This window comes from Puma concolor, chromosome B3 (assembly GCF_028749965.1).
Source record: "Puma concolor isolate L17-30 chromosome B3, mPumCon1.1.hap2, whole genome shotgun sequence".
In the NCBI taxonomy this organism is placed as follows: domain Eukaryota; kingdom Metazoa; phylum Chordata; class Mammalia; order Carnivora; family Felidae; genus Puma; species Puma concolor.
Window position 1 is genome coordinate 27592659 of NC_141672.1, and position 21114 is coordinate 27613772.

The 21114-nt window shown below is 41.2% G+C and overlaps 1 protein-coding gene across 7 annotated transcripts in view; it reads right to left on the minus strand.

Moving 5' to 3' along the window:
- Window positions 1–125: 125 nt before the first annotated feature.
- Window positions 126–21114, minus strand: part of TTLL5 (tubulin tyrosine ligase like 5) — a 289561-nt gene continuing 268572 nt past the window's right edge. For 5 of the 7 annotated variants that reach the window (XM_086709211.1, XM_086709218.1, XM_086709215.1 and 2 more), the window contains one exon: window positions 1002–1662. Coding sequence is in view for 2 of the 7 variants with exons in the window: in XM_086709215.1 (XP_086565341.1) it covers window positions 1640–1662 (23 nt within the window). In the remaining 5 variants the exon portion in view is untranslated. Of the gene's footprint in view, window positions 837–1001; window positions 1663–21114 lie in introns of those variants that run through there. The other 2 variants (XR_015252163.1, XR_015252162.1) reach the window with 1 other exon arrangement.

The window sequence follows — 21114 nt, forward strand, 5'->3', positions numbered from 1 at the left end:
TGGAGTCCGGCCTCACACCGGATAAGCAAGTGGTGAGTGCAGTAAGAAATCAGGTTGAGGACTCAATTCTGACGGTTACCTAGGGCAATTCCAAGCGGTCTAGTAGGTCTCAAAGGTTTTTTGTTTTTTGGTTTTTAAACTGGGCTCATACCCTCTTATCCTCTCCCACAAGATCCATATGCTGAGTCTCCCCAAACGTCTCATTTCCTGGTTCTACACATCACTTAGGGAATCATGAAGGAACTCCGATTTGTCTCCTGTTAACCAATTCACAACCAAATTAGCAAACGGTTAAGATGGACCTCAAGCTACTAACCAGAAATCCCATGAATACGTTCTCTCTTCTCCCGCAAAGTGACGGTCTTCATCCCTCACACGCAAACAAGACGCTTCAATGTGCTCAAACCTGTTTTCGTTCGCTAAGAAGTCAATAAAGTCCCTTTTCTCTCTTCCTTGTTGGGTGTCATTCTTCCTTTGGGGTTTCCATGCTGAGTCTACAGCACCCTGTTGTAGAAACCCCAGACTCTGGATCCTCGCCCAGTACTCCCCAGGGCAGCTAAGTCAGTCCTTCGGTGGGCTCTGTAGCCCACCTTTCAACCTCTTCTTCCACAGAAGCCAGAGAGAGGGCCGGGGAAAAGTGAGGGGGCAAGGGAGCAGAGGTCAAGTGGAAAGCCATCAGGGGCTGTGCGGCCTCCTTCTGACGAACTGTTTACGGGTGCAGATCCACTGGCCACTAGAGGACCTGTCTGCTGCGGGCTGACAACGGACACATTTGCACATACGAGCTTCCCAGGTACAGGAGCTGCCCGCGGGGAGCGGCCTGGGCCCGCCATCTGCTGAAACCAAATGGAAGAATAAAACCTCTCTTTCCGAGTTCGCATTTCTAAAACAGAGTTTCAAAACTTGCCCAGCAAGGACATAAAACACCAAGTTGGCCCCATTTCAGGCTCGTGTGTGAGTACCGATTGTTGGGGGAAATTAGTAAATGGAAAAAAAGAAAATAAAAATAGAATTACTTTATTAATTTTAGAAATCAGTAATTCCAAAGGGTGCCCTTACCATGGCTCATGTGGTCAGCAGCACACCGACTTTTCTCCGCTCTCTGGGAAACTTGTGATGTATGCTTCCCCCTTCCCCCAAACCCTCAGAAAAGGGAAGAACAACTTTGGTAGATACTGTTGTTGGGGTTTTAGGCTTGTAGGAAGTAAAGCTTAATACTGCAATCTGGAAAAGAAGAGGAAGCAAAATGCAAATAGCCAAAGAGCCTCTTTTATATCGTCTCTGTGTGGTAGCAGGAGAGGGACAGAGAAGACCTAAGCAGGTTGGGGGAGGAGGTAAAAGGGGTGAAAGATACATGTGTGCTCTGATGGGGTACATAACGTATCAGTGGAACGTCCCCACTGCCAAGTTCAATCAAAACCCAGCCGATGTGTTTTCCTGTTGTCTCAGTAAAAGTCTGTAGTGGCTGAATGGCAACAATCTACTGCCACCGCCGCTTGAAGGCTCTGGGGACTGAGGCAGCAAAAAAAAAAAAAAAAAAAAAAAAAAAAAAAAATACCATGGACCCCTTGCAGCGCCTCCGACACACCCATGGCAGTAGCGGGACAGCAAATAGGTTCTTCCTCAGTGCGGTTGTGGCTCATCTTTTAGTGTGAGCAGGATCTGAAACAAAGAACCAACCGCTAAGTGACCTAAATGAGGACATGGGGTTTCACTTCCTTACAATAACGTCTGGTTTAGTCAGCATTACGGAAGACTAAGGAAGTTGTGGCCAAATAAATGAAGTTCACCTTGAACTTGAAGACCTGTCATTTTAACCACTTTTGTTGGAAACCTTTCTAACGCACTCCGGTTCTGCTGCTGCTTTTTTTGTGTGCTGCTTAGTTTCTTCCCCCTTCTCCCCCACCCCCCCCCCACCCCGTAAGAACATTTTATCCCTTTTGCTTCTTAAACAGAAGATGCTAAAATATGTGAATCCTTGCTAGAAGTGTAGGGCCAGCACAATTAGCATTCAGTATCGAACTGCATGGAAACACTGCTCTATGCACACCTCTGAGCGTGTCTAAAACTCTGCCGAACAGCAGGTTGTCAGAATACACTCTGCCTTGTACCCCTGTCCTTATCCCCCATATACGCACCTACATCCCGTCACCTGGTTTAAGACAAAGACATTACCATTACCCCGAGTCCCCTGTGAGGCCCTCCCATTGCCTGCCCATTTCCACTCTCCTCAATTTTGTGTTTATCCTTCCCCTGTTTGTTTTTTAAAAACAGGTTTATTCACCACATATACTCATATCCCTAAATATATGTCGTTTCGTTTTATGTGGTTTTCAATTTCCCAGTGCTGCTATAACTATTATTACATGTGATCTCAGCACACAGCTGGGAGAATTTCTTCAGTTATATACTTAGGAGCGTAACCGCTGGGTCATCGACACTTGCCTCTTCAACTCTCTAAAAAACGAAGCCGTATTACATTCCAGAGCGGTTGCGCCAGTTCACCCCCTACCCCCACAGCACTGGATGGGCTTCCCCTGCTTCTCTGCCTCACCTACCGGTGGAGGAGGGGTGTTGCCTGAGTTTAAAATATTTGCCAGTCAAGTGTCCTACTGTGGTTCCAATTAGCATTTTCCCCAATTAGGAATGAGGTTGAGGGACGCCTGGGTGGCTCAGTCAGGTTAAGCCTCTGTTGGTTTCTGCTCAGGTCAAGATCTCTCCAGACTTGTGAGATGGAGACCCTCCCCGATGCGCGTTCTCTTTCTCTCAAAATAAATAAGCTTAAAAAAAAAAAAAAAGGAATGAAGTTGAGCCTCTTTTCAAGTATCTATGGCGCATACATGTTTTTTCTTCTGTGAAATGTCTGGACATGGCTTTTGCTTATTTTCTTACTGAGTTTACTGTTTATTGATTAAAAAAAAAAACAGCTTCAATGAGCTATAAGCCACATACCACACAATTCACCCATTTAATGTGTATAATCCGGTGGCTTTAGTATATTCAGAGTTGTCCATCTCCCACCACAATCACTTCCAGAACATTTTCATTGAAAGAAGGCGAAACCCCATGCCTCTTAGCCATCACTCTCACACATCTCATCCTCCAGCCCCAGGCAACCACTAATCTTTCCAGTCTCTACAGATCTGCCGATTCGTGACATTTCATATGAGTGGAATCACACAATATGTGGTCTTTTGTGTCTGGCTCCTTTCACTTAGCGTGATATTTTCAAGGATCATCATGTTGTAGCATGTAGCAGTACTCTATTCCTTTTTCTTTTTTAAGTTTGTTTATTTATTTTGAGAGAAAGCGAGAGAGTGAGTGGGGGAGGGGCAGAGAGAGAAGGAGAGAAAGAATCCCAAGCAGGCTCTGCACTGTCAGCAGAGCTCGATGCGGGCCTTGAACTCATGAGATGTGAGATCATGACCTGAGCCGAAGTCGAACGCTTAACCGACTGAGCCACCCAGGCATCCCAAGATGGATGGTTTGTTTAAAAAAATTTTTTTGTTAAATAAAAAAATGTTAGATATACACACAAAATAGCATAGTGTAAGACACCTCCATGTTCCATGTTCCCAGCATCTCACTTTGATAATTACCAACATTCTACCATTCTTTTTCTCTCTCCCTCCCCCAGTTTCCTCCCCCTGGAGTACTTCAAAGCAAACCCAAGGTAACACATCATGTCACCTATAAAAACTTCACAATGTATCTCTAATGATATTAAGGGCTTAAAAAAAAAGAAATACAAAATAAAACAAAAAACCTACAATATCTTTATGGTGTCTTAGAAGTTCTCAATTTGAACAAAGTCAAATTTATCAATCTGCATCTTCACAGTCTGCACTTTTTGGGGCTAATGTAAGAAATCTTTTCCTTACCCCATGGTCATAATGGTATCCTCCTATGATGCTTTATATAAGATGGGACACTTTTTTTTTTTTTTTGCCTGTCATTTTTAAGTCTTTAATCCAACCTAAAATTATCTAGAGTGTGAAGCACAGATCTAATTTCATTTTCCCCACACAATAACTATTCTAGTTATTATTGATGGAAAAGTCCATCCTTACCTTCTTTAATGGCAACACCTCTCTGTTATAAACTGTTTTCACATAGGAGACCAGTTTTAGGTTTTCTCTATTCTGTGCCAACACCATGCTCCCTTTTTTTATTAAAAAAATTTTTTTTAATGTAATCTCTGCCAACGTGGGTCTTGAACTCTCGGCCCCTAGATCAAGAGTCACACGTTCCACCGACTGAGCCAGCCAGGTGCCCCTACCCCACGCTCTCTTAATTACTTTAGTTTGGTAATAATTCTTGGTGTCTAGTAAGACAAGTGACACATGGCCTCTATCTCTCACTCTCATTCTTTTTTTTTTTTAACGTGTATGTATGTATGTATGTATGTATGTATGTATGTATGTATGTAGAGAGAAATGCGTGCACCAGCTGGGGGAGGGGCAGAGAGAGAGGGAGAGAGAGAATTCCAAGCAGACTCCATGAGGTCAATGCAGAGTCCGACGTGGGGCCCGATACCGCAAACTGTGAGATATGTTTCAAGAGTCAGATGCTCAACTGAATGAGCCACCCAGATGCCCCTCACTCTCATTCTTTAGTAGTACGAGGGTTATTCTTGGCCCTTTTCCCTTCCATGTAAACTTTAAAATCAGCTTGTCAAATTAAAAAAAACAACAACTAACTAATGCCCTCTTAAATCTATCGATCAATTTTGGGATGAACCGACATCTTTACCAAACTGACTTTTAATCTTGGAACATGTACATCTCTCCATTATTTTGGTTTTTAAAGTGATTTTCACTATGTTTTTATAATTTTTAAAATAATAGGTGTCATATTTTTTGTTAAGATTTTTCCTTAGGTACATTATACGTCTTCGTGATTATACTTTTGATACAGAGGGTATCTTTTCCTATAATCACACACTCTATTGCTGATGTACAGAAAGATCGTTAAATTCTCTTATAAAGGTAATAATTTATTTGAATACTCTTTTTGGGTATCTGATGAGACAAATATATTATCTGAGAATATGGACAGATTTGCATCTTCCTTTCTGATTCCCGTGTCATTTCCTTTCCTTAGTTTACTTTACTGACTAGGACTTCCAGTACAACACTCAGGAGAAGGGATGGGCTTCCCTTGTCTTGCTTCTCATCTTAAAGGGAATCTTTAAAAGTTTTCCAATGAATAGTATGATGGCTATTGCTGTCTATTTGTAGAGATACTTCATAATTAGGCTCCCTTCTATTCTTAGTGACCTGGGAATTTTTTTTTTGAAGTGATGAATGAATACGCTGAATTTTATCAACTGCTTATTCTGTATCCATTGAGAGGAGCATATGATTCTTTTCCCTTTAATCTGTTACTGTAGTAACTACATTAGTCAATTTTTAAACGTTAAATAATCCTTGAATCTCTGGAATAAACCTAACTTGATCATGATTTTTTTTTTTTACATTGCTGGACTCAGTTTGCTAATGTTTTATTCGTAATTTTTTCACATTTATATCCACAATTAAGAAGATGTTGTGATTTTAGAATTTTTGTGGGAGGGCTGTCCTGGTTAGGTTTTGCTATTAAGATAGTAAGAGCTGAGAAGTGTTCCCTGTTTTCCTCTATTCTGGAATAGTTTGTAGAAGGTTGGTATATCTGATCCTTGGATGTCCAGTAAAACCATAAAAACCTGCTGTTGTATTTGTGGAATCATTTTTGTTCTTGGTTAAATTTCCTAATAATTAAAGAATATTAGGGCTTCGTAATTCTTTTTGAGCAAATTCTTCTAAGTTAAATATTACATGTGTATCCATCTCACCAAAGTTTTAAAAAGGTATCAGTACGAAGTTATTCATAATGTTGTCCATCTGTTTAATCTCTGAGGCATATATAATAATGTCTCCATTCATTCCTCTCAATGGTGCTCATTTTCTATTTCATTATTTTCTTCCTTTACCTTTATTATTATGTATTTGTCTTTACTTTTTACTTTCTTTGGACTTATTTTGTTGTGAAATTCTTAGGCCAGATTCTTAGCACATTAACTTCGAGCCTCTACCCTCTCCCTACTATAAATATAAGTTTTCCTTGAATATTGCTTAGCTACATTCCTCAGGGTTTTGGTGAACGGTATTTTCTAATTATATTATGATTTTTTTTTTTTTTTTTTTGGTGAGTTAATTCTTAATTTAATCTGACATGTGAGGATTTTCCAGTTATCTTTTTGTTACTGCGTTGTGACCAGGAAAGATGGCCTTCGAAATGTGATTCAAAGCCATATCTGCTAGGTCAAGCCTCTCAACTGTGTGGTTCAAATTTCCTAAAATATAACTGATTTTCAGACTGCTTGATCTACCAATTATTGAGTTATATTAAATCATTCCAATATGAATGTGGGTTTGTCTATTTCTCTTTGTGGTTCTGTTAATTTTTTTGTCCAATATAGTCTTTACAAATATGCATTTTATTTAATTAAAAAAATCAGTAGATAAGCTAGTGAAACTAAATCAACAAAAAAAGGTTAAATACTTTCTGGTGAATCTTTAGAACTTTTAGCCATAATGTAGTGAGCGTCTTTATGTCTTGATATGTTTTTTTTTTTTGTCTTAAAATCAATTTTTCTGATAAATATAGCTATATCCCCTGGCATATCTTTTGCCAAACTTTTTCTTTGATTCTTTTTTATATACTTATGTTTTAGATAGGTCTCTTTCAAGCAGCCTAAAAGTGGAGTTTTGAAAATCTAGGCCAACAATATATCCATCTCTGGTTGACCATTTCCTGCACCCCTCTACTGCTACTACCTTGCCCCTGCCTGGTGCAGTAGCCACAGAGATGCTGTTAAATCCAAAATCAGCTCATGCATGACTCTGCCCAGAACCCCAACTCCCACTTCACTCAGAAGGAAGGTGCAAGTCCTTTCGTTGGCCTGCTGGGTCCTTTGTGGTCCGGCCCTCTTCGTCTCTCCAGTCTCATCTACACCCACTCTCCTCGCACCCTACGCTGTGGCCCACTGGCCTGCCTGTACTTCCCAAACACAGCAGCCGTGATCCCTCTTCAAGGCACGTGCTCATGCTGTTCCCTCAGCCTGGAATTCCCTTCCCTACATATCCACCGGCTCATTCCCTCACCTCCTTCAGGGCTTTATTCAAATGCTACTCTTCCTGACTGATCGATTTAGAATAGTCACTTTCCCCATTCTCTATCTTTCATGTTTTGTTTTGTTTTGTTTTTTTTCACTCCAGAACCCTCACCACTGTCTAATGTACTATCTGGGTTACTTATTTGGTTTGTTGTCTCTCTCTCTCTCTCCAATTAAGGATTTGGGGCTGTTTTGTTCACCGCTCTGTGCTATGTGCCTAGTAGTGTTTAGCATATAGTAGATACTCAATAAATACTGTTGAATGAATCAATCTTCTACTTTCACTGGGACATCAGTGCACTCACACTTTTGTAGTTACAAATACTTTGTTATTTCTACTGTCTTAAGTCGTGCTTCCTATTTGTCCCTACTCTTCTTTGTTTTCTTTTCCTCCTTGAAGTTTTATAATCTCTGTTCTTTTAGTTGTTACTCTATTTTTGCATTTGTATATACTGATTATGTAAAGCCGAAATTAATCATTATCTTTAGCTTTTCACTGTACAAGACCAAGTTAGACTACTTTACCTCTCATCATACCGCTGCCTTGATTAACAAGACTGGTGTTGAATATTTTCATCCCCTCCTTCTTAGCCTCCCAAGAACATTATGATTTTATTATGATATCTGCCCATATTTGTAAACATTCTTTGCTTGTAGTTCCTCTTTGCATTTCAGACCTTCGAAATGTGTATTTTCATGTACCACGAAATGTGGTATTACCTTCCTCTGTTTGAAATATCCATTCTTTATTTTATTTGTTTTTAAATGTAAAGTAAATAAAATTATTTTATGCATTCGATAGTGTATACATTTAGTCAGTTTTTATCTTTTCTAACTTAACATCACAAATTTAATATCAATGACATTTCAAAAGGAAGTTTCAAGATTAAAATGTTAGCTTCTCTAAACAACAGACATTTCACAATAAACATAGATTATTCTGAATTTATATAAAATTAGTATTTATTTAGTTTACCAGATACTCAAATCTTTACCTTGTACACTTAAAAAAACAGAATTACTACCTCAGATAGTCTAAGATTATTTTAGCCTTTAAGCAACTGATTCTGGTCCCCATGCAGCGCTCTGGTGGATACACAGGGTCCTTTCTATACTCAGTACCTCTACAGGAGCTCCCAAGTAGCCAACATCTCACAATTCAAGTTTAAATACATGATTGTAATGGACATTATTCTCCATCCACACAGAGTTCAACTAATTTCTTTACTAAAGGATTGGATTTGGTATTTCTTTGACACTTTTCTTGGTTGCTTAACCACAGTCTGTGACATTTTAATGCTTTTGGATTTTTTGAGCAAGTTTTTGGCCATACCCTTTGCTCTCACTTTTCTTTGATTACTTTTTTTCATCATGATAAGTGTATTATTTAAGCCCCATCACCTACGTCACCCATCCCTCCGTCCACCTCCTCTCTGGTAACCATCAGTTTATTCTCCATAGTGGAGTCTATTTCTTGGTTTGTCTATTTCTCTCTCTTCTTTAATTTTCCTTTGCTCACGAAATATCCATTCTTTAGAATCTTTGCTTTCCTTTTGTGAATTCTTCTGGGTTTTAAATGTTGAAAAATGTCTTCATTTCATCCACGTCTTTGAAAGATATTTTCACTTACAATATTTTTCTGACTGGCTAATTATTTTCTCTCATCAGTGGCCACGTAACACTGTAGTTCGGCTTCCACTCTTGCTGTTGAGAAGTATGCGGTCAGTCAAACTGGCATTCCTCTGGAAAGCCTTCTTTGGTCTCCAGGTGCTTTGAACATCTTTTCGTTGTCTTTAGTATTCCAAAGTTTCAGTATGGTGTGTCGAGATGTGGATTTGTTGTGATTCACTGCAACTGGTGTATCTTTTCATTAGTTTTGGAATATTTTTAATTATTACAGGCTCTAAGAGGACACCTCCTCTTTGCCGAAACCTGGGATTGGACCGGTCTAATGCTCTCCCACCTGTGATATTTTGGCTCCAGTTTTGGTATATTTTTAGCCATTATCCCTTCAACTATTGTCCCGGTCCCATTCTTTTTCTTTCTAGAACTCCAATTATCTGGATATCTATCAGGCCTTCTCATGTGATTTTTCATCATTCTGTCCTGCAGTTCACATAATGTCTTTAAATAAATATAGCTTTGAGTTCACTAAATATCTTTTCAGCTGGGTCTAACCTGCAGTTAAGCCCAGCCATTGATTTCAAAACTTTAGTTACTTAGATCTTTGTAATTCTGAAAGTCTACATAGTTCTTTTTCAAATCTGTTTAGTTATAATTTTAATCTTTTGATTTTACTCATACTTTCTACTCCTTCCTTTCATTTCTCTCAACACATGAGAAAATTTATTTTTTATTGTATGTCTGATAATTTCAGTATCTTTGTCTTTGTAGGTCTGATAGTGTCATCTGTTGTTTTTGCTGACTTTTGCTTATGGTGCCATGTTTCCTTATTTGTTTTGTGATTTTTAACTGTGACCACAGTTCTTCGGAATTTATTTGAGGGGCGCTTGGGTGGCTCAGTTGGTTGAGCGTCTGACTTCGGCTCAGGTCGTGATCTCACAGCTTATGAGTTTGAGACTTACATTGGGCTCTGCGCTGACAGCTCGGAACCTGGAGCCTGTTTCGGATTCTGTGTCTCCCTCTCTCTCTGCCCCTCCCCCAATCACCCTCTGTCTCTCTCAAAAATAAACATTAAAAAAAAAAAGAATTTATTTGAGATTTGAATGAAGGAAGATCCCTCCAGAAAAACTATGCATTATATTAGGTGCCTGGGGCCACTATTAGCTTAGGACCACCTTGGATTAAATTCTCAGTTTCAAGTTTTTCAGGGAACCTAGGGAATGCCAACTCCCGCCCAAGCTTACACGAGGGCCAGTTTGTGGTTATAAATGTTCACGGAAGAGTCCCCTACTCCATCTCACTCAGCACCAAGGTCCAAGACAGGCAGTTTTCTTCCAGTGCCTGAGATGGTAAAGGTAAAGTGGGAAGGGAGGGTTTATTTCTGGTTGAACTTTACATGGAGAATACAGCCCTTTGGGCTTCCATCTTTAGGTAAAGGGTCTCCAATTAGACTCTCCACCTGTTTTCCCTGACACCTGCCATGATTCTAGTCCAGAGCTGCTGGGATCTCCACTCCTGCCTGCTGACTCGGTTCTGGGCTGATAAGGGCAGGGACAATACCTAGGACAACCATGTTACTGCCCTCCCCCCCCACCCCCTCACGTCCTTTGTGGCCACAATCACAGCCATGCTCTTTTATGGTAGAATTCTGAAAAACCAGTCACTGAAGCTGCCCGTCTTCTTTTTGGCTTTGATATCCTGACCTGGAAATTTTTTGTTTTGTGTATGTGTATGTGAAATGGCTGTGGATCACACTATTTATACACTCACTTGGCATTTATCAAATAAATGAAGTTACAGCAATATTATTAGGTTAGTTTTAAAGTCAACAAGCAACATGGGGCTCCTGGGTGGCGCAGTCGGTTAAGCGTCTGACTTCAGCCAGGTCACGATCTCGCGGTCCGGGAGTTCGAGCCCCGCGTCAGGCTCTGGCCTGATGGCTCAGAGCCTGGAGCCTGTTTCCGATTCTGTGTCTCCGTCTCTCTCTGCCCCTCCCCCATTCATGCTCTGTCTCTCTCTGTCCCAAAAATAAATAAACGTTGAAAAAAAAAAAAAAAAATTAAAAAAAAAAAAAATAAAGTCAACAAGCAACATAGACATAAAATATTAGCAGAACTACCCTTAAAAATCTTGAAGCACCTGTAAAATACATTGTGCTGGTTTGGCAACTGAGTCCAACGAACCCAATCTGTCCTCCAGCTACTGTTCTCCCATTAGCATCATATTAAGTAACTGGCTGGAGCTTCTGTAATAGCAAATAAAATTATTTTCAGCACCGTGATCCACACCTGCTAAGGTGAAGTGCACGAGAAGCACCTAGGCACGGAGAACTGCTGTGGGCACCGATCATGCTCATGCTCACTTTGAGGAGTAAGTTCCCTGAGAGGAATGGTGGACAGACTTTCCTAGACCACCAAATCATTGCTTCTTACACCACTTTTGAGGGCAGGGGTGGGGTGGGGGTGGGGGTCTGTGTCTCGCATGTGTGGTTCGTTTCCTGCGATGCACTCTTTGAAGTGCAGAGACCACGTCTTGCAAATCTTCACAGGACCTGAGCGCCCAGCATTTTGCCATGTACATATTTACATGGAGGCTGCTTGGGAAATACTGGATCGACGGATGTGGGAAATGATCGATAGCAGTGCTCCCTATGGGCAGCAAAAGACTTCCAACTAACAATACGAACTTGGCCTCTGAAATACCACAGCCTCGTGTGATAAGCAGCAATCCACGCTCCAGATCAGTGCTCCTCCTACCCGTCAGCTGTCTTAAGGAAAGGGAAGTAAATTTTCAATGAGATCATCGGACTCAAGGCTTTCCTAGTTGAGAAAAAACAAAGAATGCACCATGACTTCCACAGCACTAAAGGAGGCCCAGACCTCAAACAACATGAACATATAACTGGAGCTATTTTTCTCCCTCCAAGGTCTCAAGTGAACAGGAGAAGTAAAATTAAAAGCTTTTTTTTTTTTAAATTACCTAAATGCAAAGGCTTTTGTAAATTGTGCCTCTTAGATCTGCCCCTAAGGCCCTTTCCAACTGATCAGAGTGGCCCTGATAGTACCTTCTGGCAACATTCTGGCTTGATGAGAGAGTGAATGAATCCATTTATTTATATCCTGAGTGACATGAGGAGAAAGGGACAGCTGGGGAGCGAGGGCCAACCTGCTGTCCCCTCACCTTCCTGGGCACGGCTCCAGCGTGTAGGAATGAACAACACAGGCACAAGAGCATCAGATCCAGTTCGTGAAACCCTGCCTGGTGACACGGAGGCGCCGGGCACAGCTGCACGGGCTTTGTTCAGAGAAAAGGCAGCCCCGAGCAGCTCTGGAGTGCAGCCACAGGGGACAGGGGAGCGAATTGGCTGACCACAGGAGCACCGAGAGCTCATGCCCTCCCAGGACCTTCTTCATTTCTAGTGAGCAACAGGGCACTCAGTTTCACTCTTGGATGTTAAATGCACCCTGGGTCAAGTGTCCATCTGGGGGACATTTACTTTCTACTTGCAAGTAACTGGAGAACTGAAGTCATATATACAATAAGCTGAATTCTTCCCCCCAAAATGTTCCATAACTTATTTCTGAAAGTATAGTTAACTCCTATGAACCTTTAAACCATGTTCCCCTTATTCTGGTTCATTTTCTTATTACAAAAAAAGCAGTACAATGGGCATGGTAAGGTGACATCGTGGAATAGAAAGAAAGATAGAATGACTTTCAAATGTGACTCAGTGAAAAATGTTTCTTTTTGTAACTCCATTTAGATAGTCAAGGACATACTATTTCACACGTTTGCAGCCTTTTTTTTTTTTTGCATAAGAATACTTAATAACTTCCCTTTTATGAAAATTTCAAAATTGCAAGGCTGATCTAAATCAAAGTTCTTGAGATTTAATTCCATGATCTATGTACATCTAGTTTTTTTTGTTTTGTGTTTTTAATGTTTAAGAAAGAAAGTATGCGCGAGGGGAGCTGGGGCAGAGAGGGAGGGAGACAGAGGATCCAAAGGCAAGCTCCGCACAGAAAGCAGCAAGCCCAATGCGGGCTCGAACTCCCGAACCACGAGATCATGACCTGAGCCGAAATCAGACACTTAACAAACCAACTGAGCCACTCAGGCGCCCGACATCTATCTAGTTTTGAAGCATAATCCATTTAAGCATATCTGGGATGTGTGTGTGTGTGTGTGTGTGTGTGTGTGTGTGTGTGCGCGCGCACGCACATATAAATTTATATATAAGATGTTTATATACAATGTAAATGTATGTGTATATCAATATATATATATTTGTGTATATCAAAAATATATATATATTTTGTGTATATAAAAATATATGTATATAATCTGGATTTATAAAACAAATCACTAAATCATTAAAAGGAAAGTGATATATTTCACAAAAAGTGCATTTACTTTCTTAAAAAGATTTAATTTCTTCATAGAAAGTTCTAATAATGAAGAATGGTAGAGTAACACAAGGATATTTGCTTAAATCTGATTTTTTTTTCTATTTATTGGCCTTCTAATCTTTGGGATTTAAAAATAATGATTACTGTTTTCTGAGCATAGGACAAATACATGCTCACTGTAGAAAGTCTTTGGTGGGGTCTAAGATAGATTTTTATATAGCTTTGAGTTCAAAAGAATTGATAATACAGAGGCATTTTGTCTATTCTAGAATAATAATTTCTAGCCTGATACAAATTCCATCTCATTCCGCCTAGAGTAGACACAGCATTAATTCAAAAAAGATGCCGGACACTGGTTCTCTGCCTAAAGATCAACAGAACAGAGGACTTTGAATTACTTGAGGAAGATAAAGGAAGGGACTCTAGACAACTGACTTTCAAACTTATTTTTAGTAAAAAAATACATGATATATGAATATACACATAAATATCTTTCTGACCTGAACAGAAGTCTCACAAAACAATTCTTACTTTTATCATAGAGGACCCTGGTATTTTTCTTTCTATTCTATCCTGTTCCGTTGCAGGAGGGGTGGAGGGAAGAGAAAGACATGATGGTTATGATCAGGGGTATGCTAGTAAATGTTTACCAACTGGTTCTCTGTGGTAAAACAGAGGCCCCAGCTTTGTGGTGTTGGCTGATTTCCACCACAGCCAAGTTCAAGTAACCAACATGAAGTTGGTGAAAGCAGTGTTGGGAAGACATGCACCACTGGCTCTGGGACGCCTGGTTGGGACCCACTAATTGATCTGATGACCAACTCTTTGGTCATGACCCACAGTTCACAAACCACTGCTCTGGAGTCTAGAGAATCAAACTCATTAGTATTTAACAGGAAACTGAGAGGGGCGAGTAGACATGGTCTCCAGGAGGTACTGAGTGACAGCACCTGTACTCAGGATGACAAGCTGCCTGGGCACTGGTCTGAGGGGAACCTACTCTGGTGCCCACTCTGACCTGGCATCATCTGCCTTCAGCTTCCCCAAAATAGATCATCTTGGGGAAATGAGAAGTATCGAGCAATGACTTTAGGAAAATGCCAGTCTTCCTGAGTTTGTTTCTTTCTTGTAATGTGGGAATAATACTAATGATAATAATTTGTGTGCTTTGGCTAAGGGTCACATAAGTTAAACTATATGCAAACATTCTGAAAATTATAAAGGACTCTACAGGGCATAGTCACACAAAAATGGTTCAATTTAACAAAATCTTAATCACGGGCAATTTAAAAATATCATCTGAGCTCATCAATCATTCCCGCCCCCTTGACTCTCCCTTCTGTGGGTCTCTGAGAGTCTGAAATATCCAGGTGCCTCTTAAGGCTGCCTCCTTGGATGGTTCCACTGGCTCTTCTTTCTTCTTTGGCTTTGCTTCCAACCCCTTGCTCCCCGACATTCTTTCCCTCAGATAATTTATCCACTCACAGCTTTAATAGGTAAACTCTACATCTGGCTCACATTTCTCCCTAGCTTTTGAGATGACTTTTCTCAGTTTAATGTGCAGCCATCATGTCAAATTTGACTTAAAAAACATTTTTTTAAAGTTTTTAAATTTATTTTGAGAGAAAGAGCACAAGCAGAGGAGAGGCAGAGAGGATCCCAAGCAGACTCCCTGCCGTCAGTGCAAAGCCCAATGAGATGCTCGATCCCACAAACTGTGAGATCGTGCCCTTAGCCAAATCAATAGTCGGACACTCAACTGCGTGAGCCATCCAGATGCCCCCAAATTTGGCTTTTAAAATACTAACAGTGTTATTTGTCCTACTCACCCACAAAACTAGGTACTCTAATTCTATCAACTGCACTCCTAATAGCCCAGTTACCAAGATTTTCTTTTTTTCTTAGAGCCAGCTGCTCAACTGACTGAACTACCCAGGAGCCCCAGCAAGGTTGAATTTAAAGAACTCGCATCCACTTCCCCATTAGCATGGCTGCTATGAAAAAGAAAGAGAGAGAGAGAGAGAGAGAGAGAGAGAAAGAGAGAGAGAGAGAGAGAGAGAGAGAGAGAGAGAGAAGCAAAGCAAAAAGAAAAGAAGAAGTATTAGTGAGGATGTGGAGAAATGGAACTCTTGGGTACTGTTGCAAGGAATGAAAATGGTACAGCTACTATGGAAAAGAATATGGCAGTTCTCCACAAAATTAAAAATGGAATTACTATACAATTCAGCACTTCTACCTCTGGATATACACCCAGAAGAACTGAAAGCAGACTTGAAGAGATATTTGTACACCCACGTTCACAGCAGCAATATTCCTAACAGCAGAAGGGAGAAGCAAATCCAGTATCCATTGTCAGAGGGATTAATAAAACGTGATACATACGTACAACAGAGTATTATTCGGCCTTACGGGAAGGAAATTCAGATGTGCCACAACACGGCTGAACCTCGAAGACATTATGCTGAGTGAGATAAGCCAGTCACAAAAAGACAAATACTGTGCGATTCCACTTCCATGTGGTATCTAGAATAGTCAAATTCATCGGGACAGAAAAGAGAACAGGGGCTGCCAGGAGATGGGAGAGAGGAGAATGGGGAGTTATTGTTTAATGAGTAGAGTCTTAGTTTTGCAAAATAAAGTTCCGTGTTGGAAAGGAGTTCTAGAGATGGACGGTGGTGATGGCTGCACAAAAATGCATATGTACTTAATCCACTGAACTGTAACACTTAAAAATGGTTACAGTGGTAAATTCTGTGTTAAATGTAGTTTGCCACAATTAAGAGAGAGAGAGTCAATAACAGTAGATATTGCTCTATCGCTTATTCTGCTGCAGGCATCATATGAAGTATTTACTGCACACATTTTCTTACTTACCCCTGGTTTGCACAGCTGCAAAGAAGCTAAGGGTTGAAAGTAGGGGAAATCTACGATTTTTATCTACCTAATATCCCTTCCCATCTGCTGTGGTTTTGGCTCCTCTCACCTCCTTTGGAAAACTGCTCCCCACCTGTTCTAGTCCAGTCAGGTGATTACCGCCAGACTATAAATGCCAGTGCAATACCCTCTTTTTTTTTTTTTTTTAAATTCCAGTATAGTTAGCATATAGTGTTCTATTAGTTACAGGCGTACAGTATCGTCATTCAACAATTTCATGCGTTATCCAGCGCGCATCACGACAAGTACACTCCTAAATCCTCTTTACCTATTTCACCCACCTCGTTTCTGGTAACCATCAGTTTGTTCTCTAGAATTAAGAGAGCCTCACACCCTCTTGAGCACAAAAGTTGGCAGGCGATCCGGACCTGGCCTAGGGCCCCACCCCCGGGGCCACCGCAACTGCCATAAGAGGTGGTCCTGTCATCCAAGCCAAGCCAATCACAGCCCTTTCTGGGGACCTCTACGTACTAACGTAGAAACACTCTCTTTACTCTGCGGTCATTGAGCTGGAAAGAATGAGGCTGGAGCTGATGAAACTACTCCCCTCCATATGGGGATGTAGCTGATCTGCCACATAGAAGAAACCACAGAAAGAAGGAAAGAGGGAGGTTAATGAAGTTGTGAAGAGACGTGTAAGGAGATGGAGAAAGATGAGGCAGAGAGGGATGGAGAAAAGGAAAGACCTGACCACACCGGAGGTCCTGGAGCCGTCCTAGTTCTCTACAGAAGTCAGCAGACGCACCCCTTCTCTTAGGTGGCTGAGCCGGGATTTGTTACTGTGGTGGCTTCTGGGGGCCACTGACTGGGGCTCACGTGTCAAAATCGTCAGAGTGCAGGTGGAAGCTGAAGTTCTATGGGTGTGAATGAAAGAACAAGCCCCGAGGAAAGAAACACACACAGAAGAGAAAAACTCAAGGGCAGAACTGACTAACGTGTCCCTCAGAAGGGTCACTCCAGTCTTTGGTGAAGCAAGGTGTTAGATAGGCATTGTGGCAGGAAACCGATCTTGGAACTGATCTTCTTGATCTTCTCAACAGCACCCATGGAAGGAATATACAAAGTCTCAGCTAAAAAAGGAGGCAAGAAGAAACATTCCTCATGCAATTGCTGGGATGATTAAGGGAGGAAACTCCACGTAAAAACCCCAGCCCTCGGGGCAGAGCAGGTGCTCAATGGAGAGCAGTTCTTGCTCTCATGAGTCTTCAAACTGCAACAACAGGAAGAGAGGACCGGACAATGCGGACGACCACGTGAGAGAACACCGCAGGAGTTCAAAGGCTCTTTGTGGTAACTTAAATTTCATCTCTTCAGTGCCTTGCTCTTTAAAACCAGTTGTGCTACATTCACAGTAATCCATGCATTTTCTGTACACTAATGATGAAGCAGCAGAATGAGAAATTAAGCAAACCATCCCATTTGTAACTGCACCCAGAACAAGAAGATACGTAGGGATAAATCTAACCAAAGAGGTGAAAGACCTGTACTCTGAAAACTGTAATACGCCGATGAAAGACACTGAAGACGACACAAAGAAATGGAAAGACATTCCATGCCCGTGGGCTGGAAGAGCAAATATTGTTAAAATGTCTGTACTACCCAAAGCAATCTACATACTTGAGACAATCACTATTAAAATACCAAGAGCATTTTTGCAGAACTAGGAGAAATAATCTTAAAATTTGTAGGGAACCACAGAAGACCCCGACAGCCAAGGCAGTCCTGAAAAAGAAGAACAAAACTGGAAGCATCACAATCCCAGATTTCAAGATTTACTACAAAGCTGAAGCACTCAAACAGTGTGGTACCGGCACAAAACAGACACATAGATCAATAGAAGAGAATAGAGGGCCCAGAAATAAACCCAGGATTATATGGTGAATCAATGAACTTATGACAAAGCGGGCAAGAATATGCCATGGGGGAAAAAAGCTAATCTCTCCAACCAATGGTGCTGGGAAAACTGGACAGCCACATGCAAAAGAATGAAACTGGGCCACTTTTTACACCACATACAAAAATAAACTCAAAATGGATTAAAGACCTAAATGTAGACCTGAAACCATTAAAATCCTAGAAGGGAGCAAAGACAGTAATTTCTCTGACATCGGCTGTAGCAATATTTTTCTAGATGTGTCTCCTCAGGCAAGGGAAACAAAGGCAAAAATAAACTATTGGGACTACACAAAAATAAAAAGCCTCTGCACAGCAAAGGAAACAAAACAAAAAGACAACCTACTGAGAAGGAAGAGGATGTCTGCATATGATATATCTGATAGAGTTAATATCCAAAATATATAAAGAATTTATACAACTCAAGATGAAAAAACCTAAATAATCTAATTAAAAATGGGCATAAGACATGAACAGACATTTCTCCAAAGAAGACATACAGATGGCCAACAGACACATGAAAAGATGCTCAACCTCACTTATCATGAGGGACATGGAAATCAAAACTATGAGCTATTACGTCACACCTGTCAGAATCCGAAGCAGGCTCCAGGCTCTGAGCTGTCAGCACAGAGCCCGACATGGGGCTCGAACTCATGAGCCACGAGATCATTACCTGAGCCCAAGTCAGACGCTCAACCGACTGAGCCACCCAGGCACTCCTAAAGGAATTTTTAAAATAGCTTCCTCACTACAAAACAAAAACAAAAACAGAAACAAAAACAAGAAACGTAGGGGTACCTGGGTGGCTCAGCTGGTTAAGTGCCTGACTCTTGATTTCAGCTTAGGTCACGACTCAGGGTTCGTGAAAGGGAGCTCCGCTTCAGGCTGCTTGGGATTCTCTCTCTCCCTCCTCACTGCCCCTCTGCTGCTCCCCACGCTCATGCTCAGTCTCAAAAATAAACATAAAAAAAATTAATCCATGCACAAATTAAAAAAAAAATCAAATGATAACAAGAGATACGGAGTTAAAAGTCTCTTCTACTCCAGACTCACTACTGGTGTGTGTGCCCTTCTCTGAGCAGAGTCCACGCACATACAAATGTACTTTCCTGCTGCCCTTTTTACACAAATGGGAACGTAACCTCCAGTGGGCTTTTCTGGGTATCTTTTATTTAACAATATATCTCGGAAACTGTTCCATACCAGCATAAACATCTACCTCAGGGCAACTCTTAAGGTAATCCATAGAATTATTCAAATCTGAAGGCATCTTTTTAACGAGGATCACCTTGTGAGATCCCTGTACTGTCCCCCTCTGGTTCCACAGCTTTGTGTAAGGAAAAGTGAAAGAGACCTAGAATCAGTCTGTCATCTTGTTATCGTGCAACCAGGAGATAACAGGAAACAGCTTCTTCCTCTCTTAAAACAAAGGGCCACCCAAGGGGGAGTTCCGATGAAGCAGGAGCCAAATTGTTGAAGGTTAGTATTTGGAGGTACTATTACAAGTGATAGCTCTTTGAATGTTCTGAAAGTTAAAGGGGGAGTTTAACCTCATATTAGCATCATTTAAGAGGCCAAAAAGAGGGCTGCTGGTGAAAAGAAATCTGACCATGCTTGGGAGTAAGGACAGCTTTGCCACATAGACTCTGATCGTTAGAAAAACAGGAGACAATCAAGCTGACAATGCTACTAATTTTAGAGGCTAAAGCTACTGGAATCTCAGCATACTTACTGAGGACTCAGATGTCGGCTCGCTATCACCACAGAGCAGATGTCCTTTGGATCCTCTGAACTAAAAGCTGGGTTCAACTATCACCCATCCTCCTCTTGTAGAGTTCTTCCTATTGGTTCTGGAAATACTCCTGAAGAGGTCTGTTCCTTTATACTTACCTTCCGGACCAATCCGTAGAGCCCACTAATCATTTTTTGCTCCTTACGAGATTTTCTAAAATGTACCACCTCGCTGGGTATTACAGCTCACTGAATGCCCACCTCTAACCTGCTATCCCTTAATCCCCTCTTTGTCTATGAACAATACAAGAAAGATTAGAGCAGTTTTTCAACTCTTTATGACCTATGTTCTATCAGTCAAGAAGATTCTGTTCAGTTTTACTTGCTGTAGTTTGTTTTACTGAAGCTGTTTTTTCTCACTTTTCCTACATAAGATTATGTTATGGTTTGACCATGTTTTTTTTATAACTCATGATTATCTCCCCCCCTCTTTCCCTCTCATCCCTTCTTGGTATGCATCCCTGTGTATATTAGACACCGAGGTAAGGATTCGCTGTGCCATTTCTCCTCAGTCTTGGCCATCACATGATCCTTTTTTCACCACTAGAAAACCTTTTTTTCTAAATGTCAACATTTTCCATTTTCCAGATCAGAACAATCTTAGCTTCGCAGAATGGTAGTATGGCCTATAGATTATACCAGCCAGGGCGCTCAGGTATTTGATGACGTTGAATCTATCATGTAAAATACGCCGGTTTTTGTCTTTCTCTTAACTTTTAATTTTTGGTTTATTAAAAACAAACCTAAACTAGTGTGGTAAGCAGCCTTTACGATGGCTTCCTGTGACTTCCACTTCCTGGGATCCGGGCCCTTTGTGATCTCTCGAGTATGGACTGACTGGACTTACCGACTCACTTCCAACAAAAAGAACACAGCTAAAGTTATGGGATCTCACCTCCAAGATGAAGTTATAAAGAGACTGTGGCTTCTGCGTGGGTGCTTTCTCACTTTCTCGCGTATTGCTCGCCCGGAGAAGGCAGCTGCCATGTTGTAAGGCAGCTGTAGCAGTTTGCTAGGGCTGTCACAACAAAATGCCACAGCCTGGGTGACTTCAACAACAGAAATTCACCTTCTCATGGTTCAGGAGGCTAGATGTCTAAGGTCAAGGTGTCAGCAGGTTTGGTGGCTCCTGAGGCCTTTCTCCTTGGTTTACGGATGGCCCTCTTTTCCATGTGCCCTCAGAGTCTTCCTCTGTGTAAGTGCATCCCTGGCATGTCCGATTGTGTCCCAACTTTCCTCTTCCTTTAAGGACACCAGTCAGGTTGGAGTAGGGCCACTCTAAGAGCCTCCTTTACACTTAGTCAT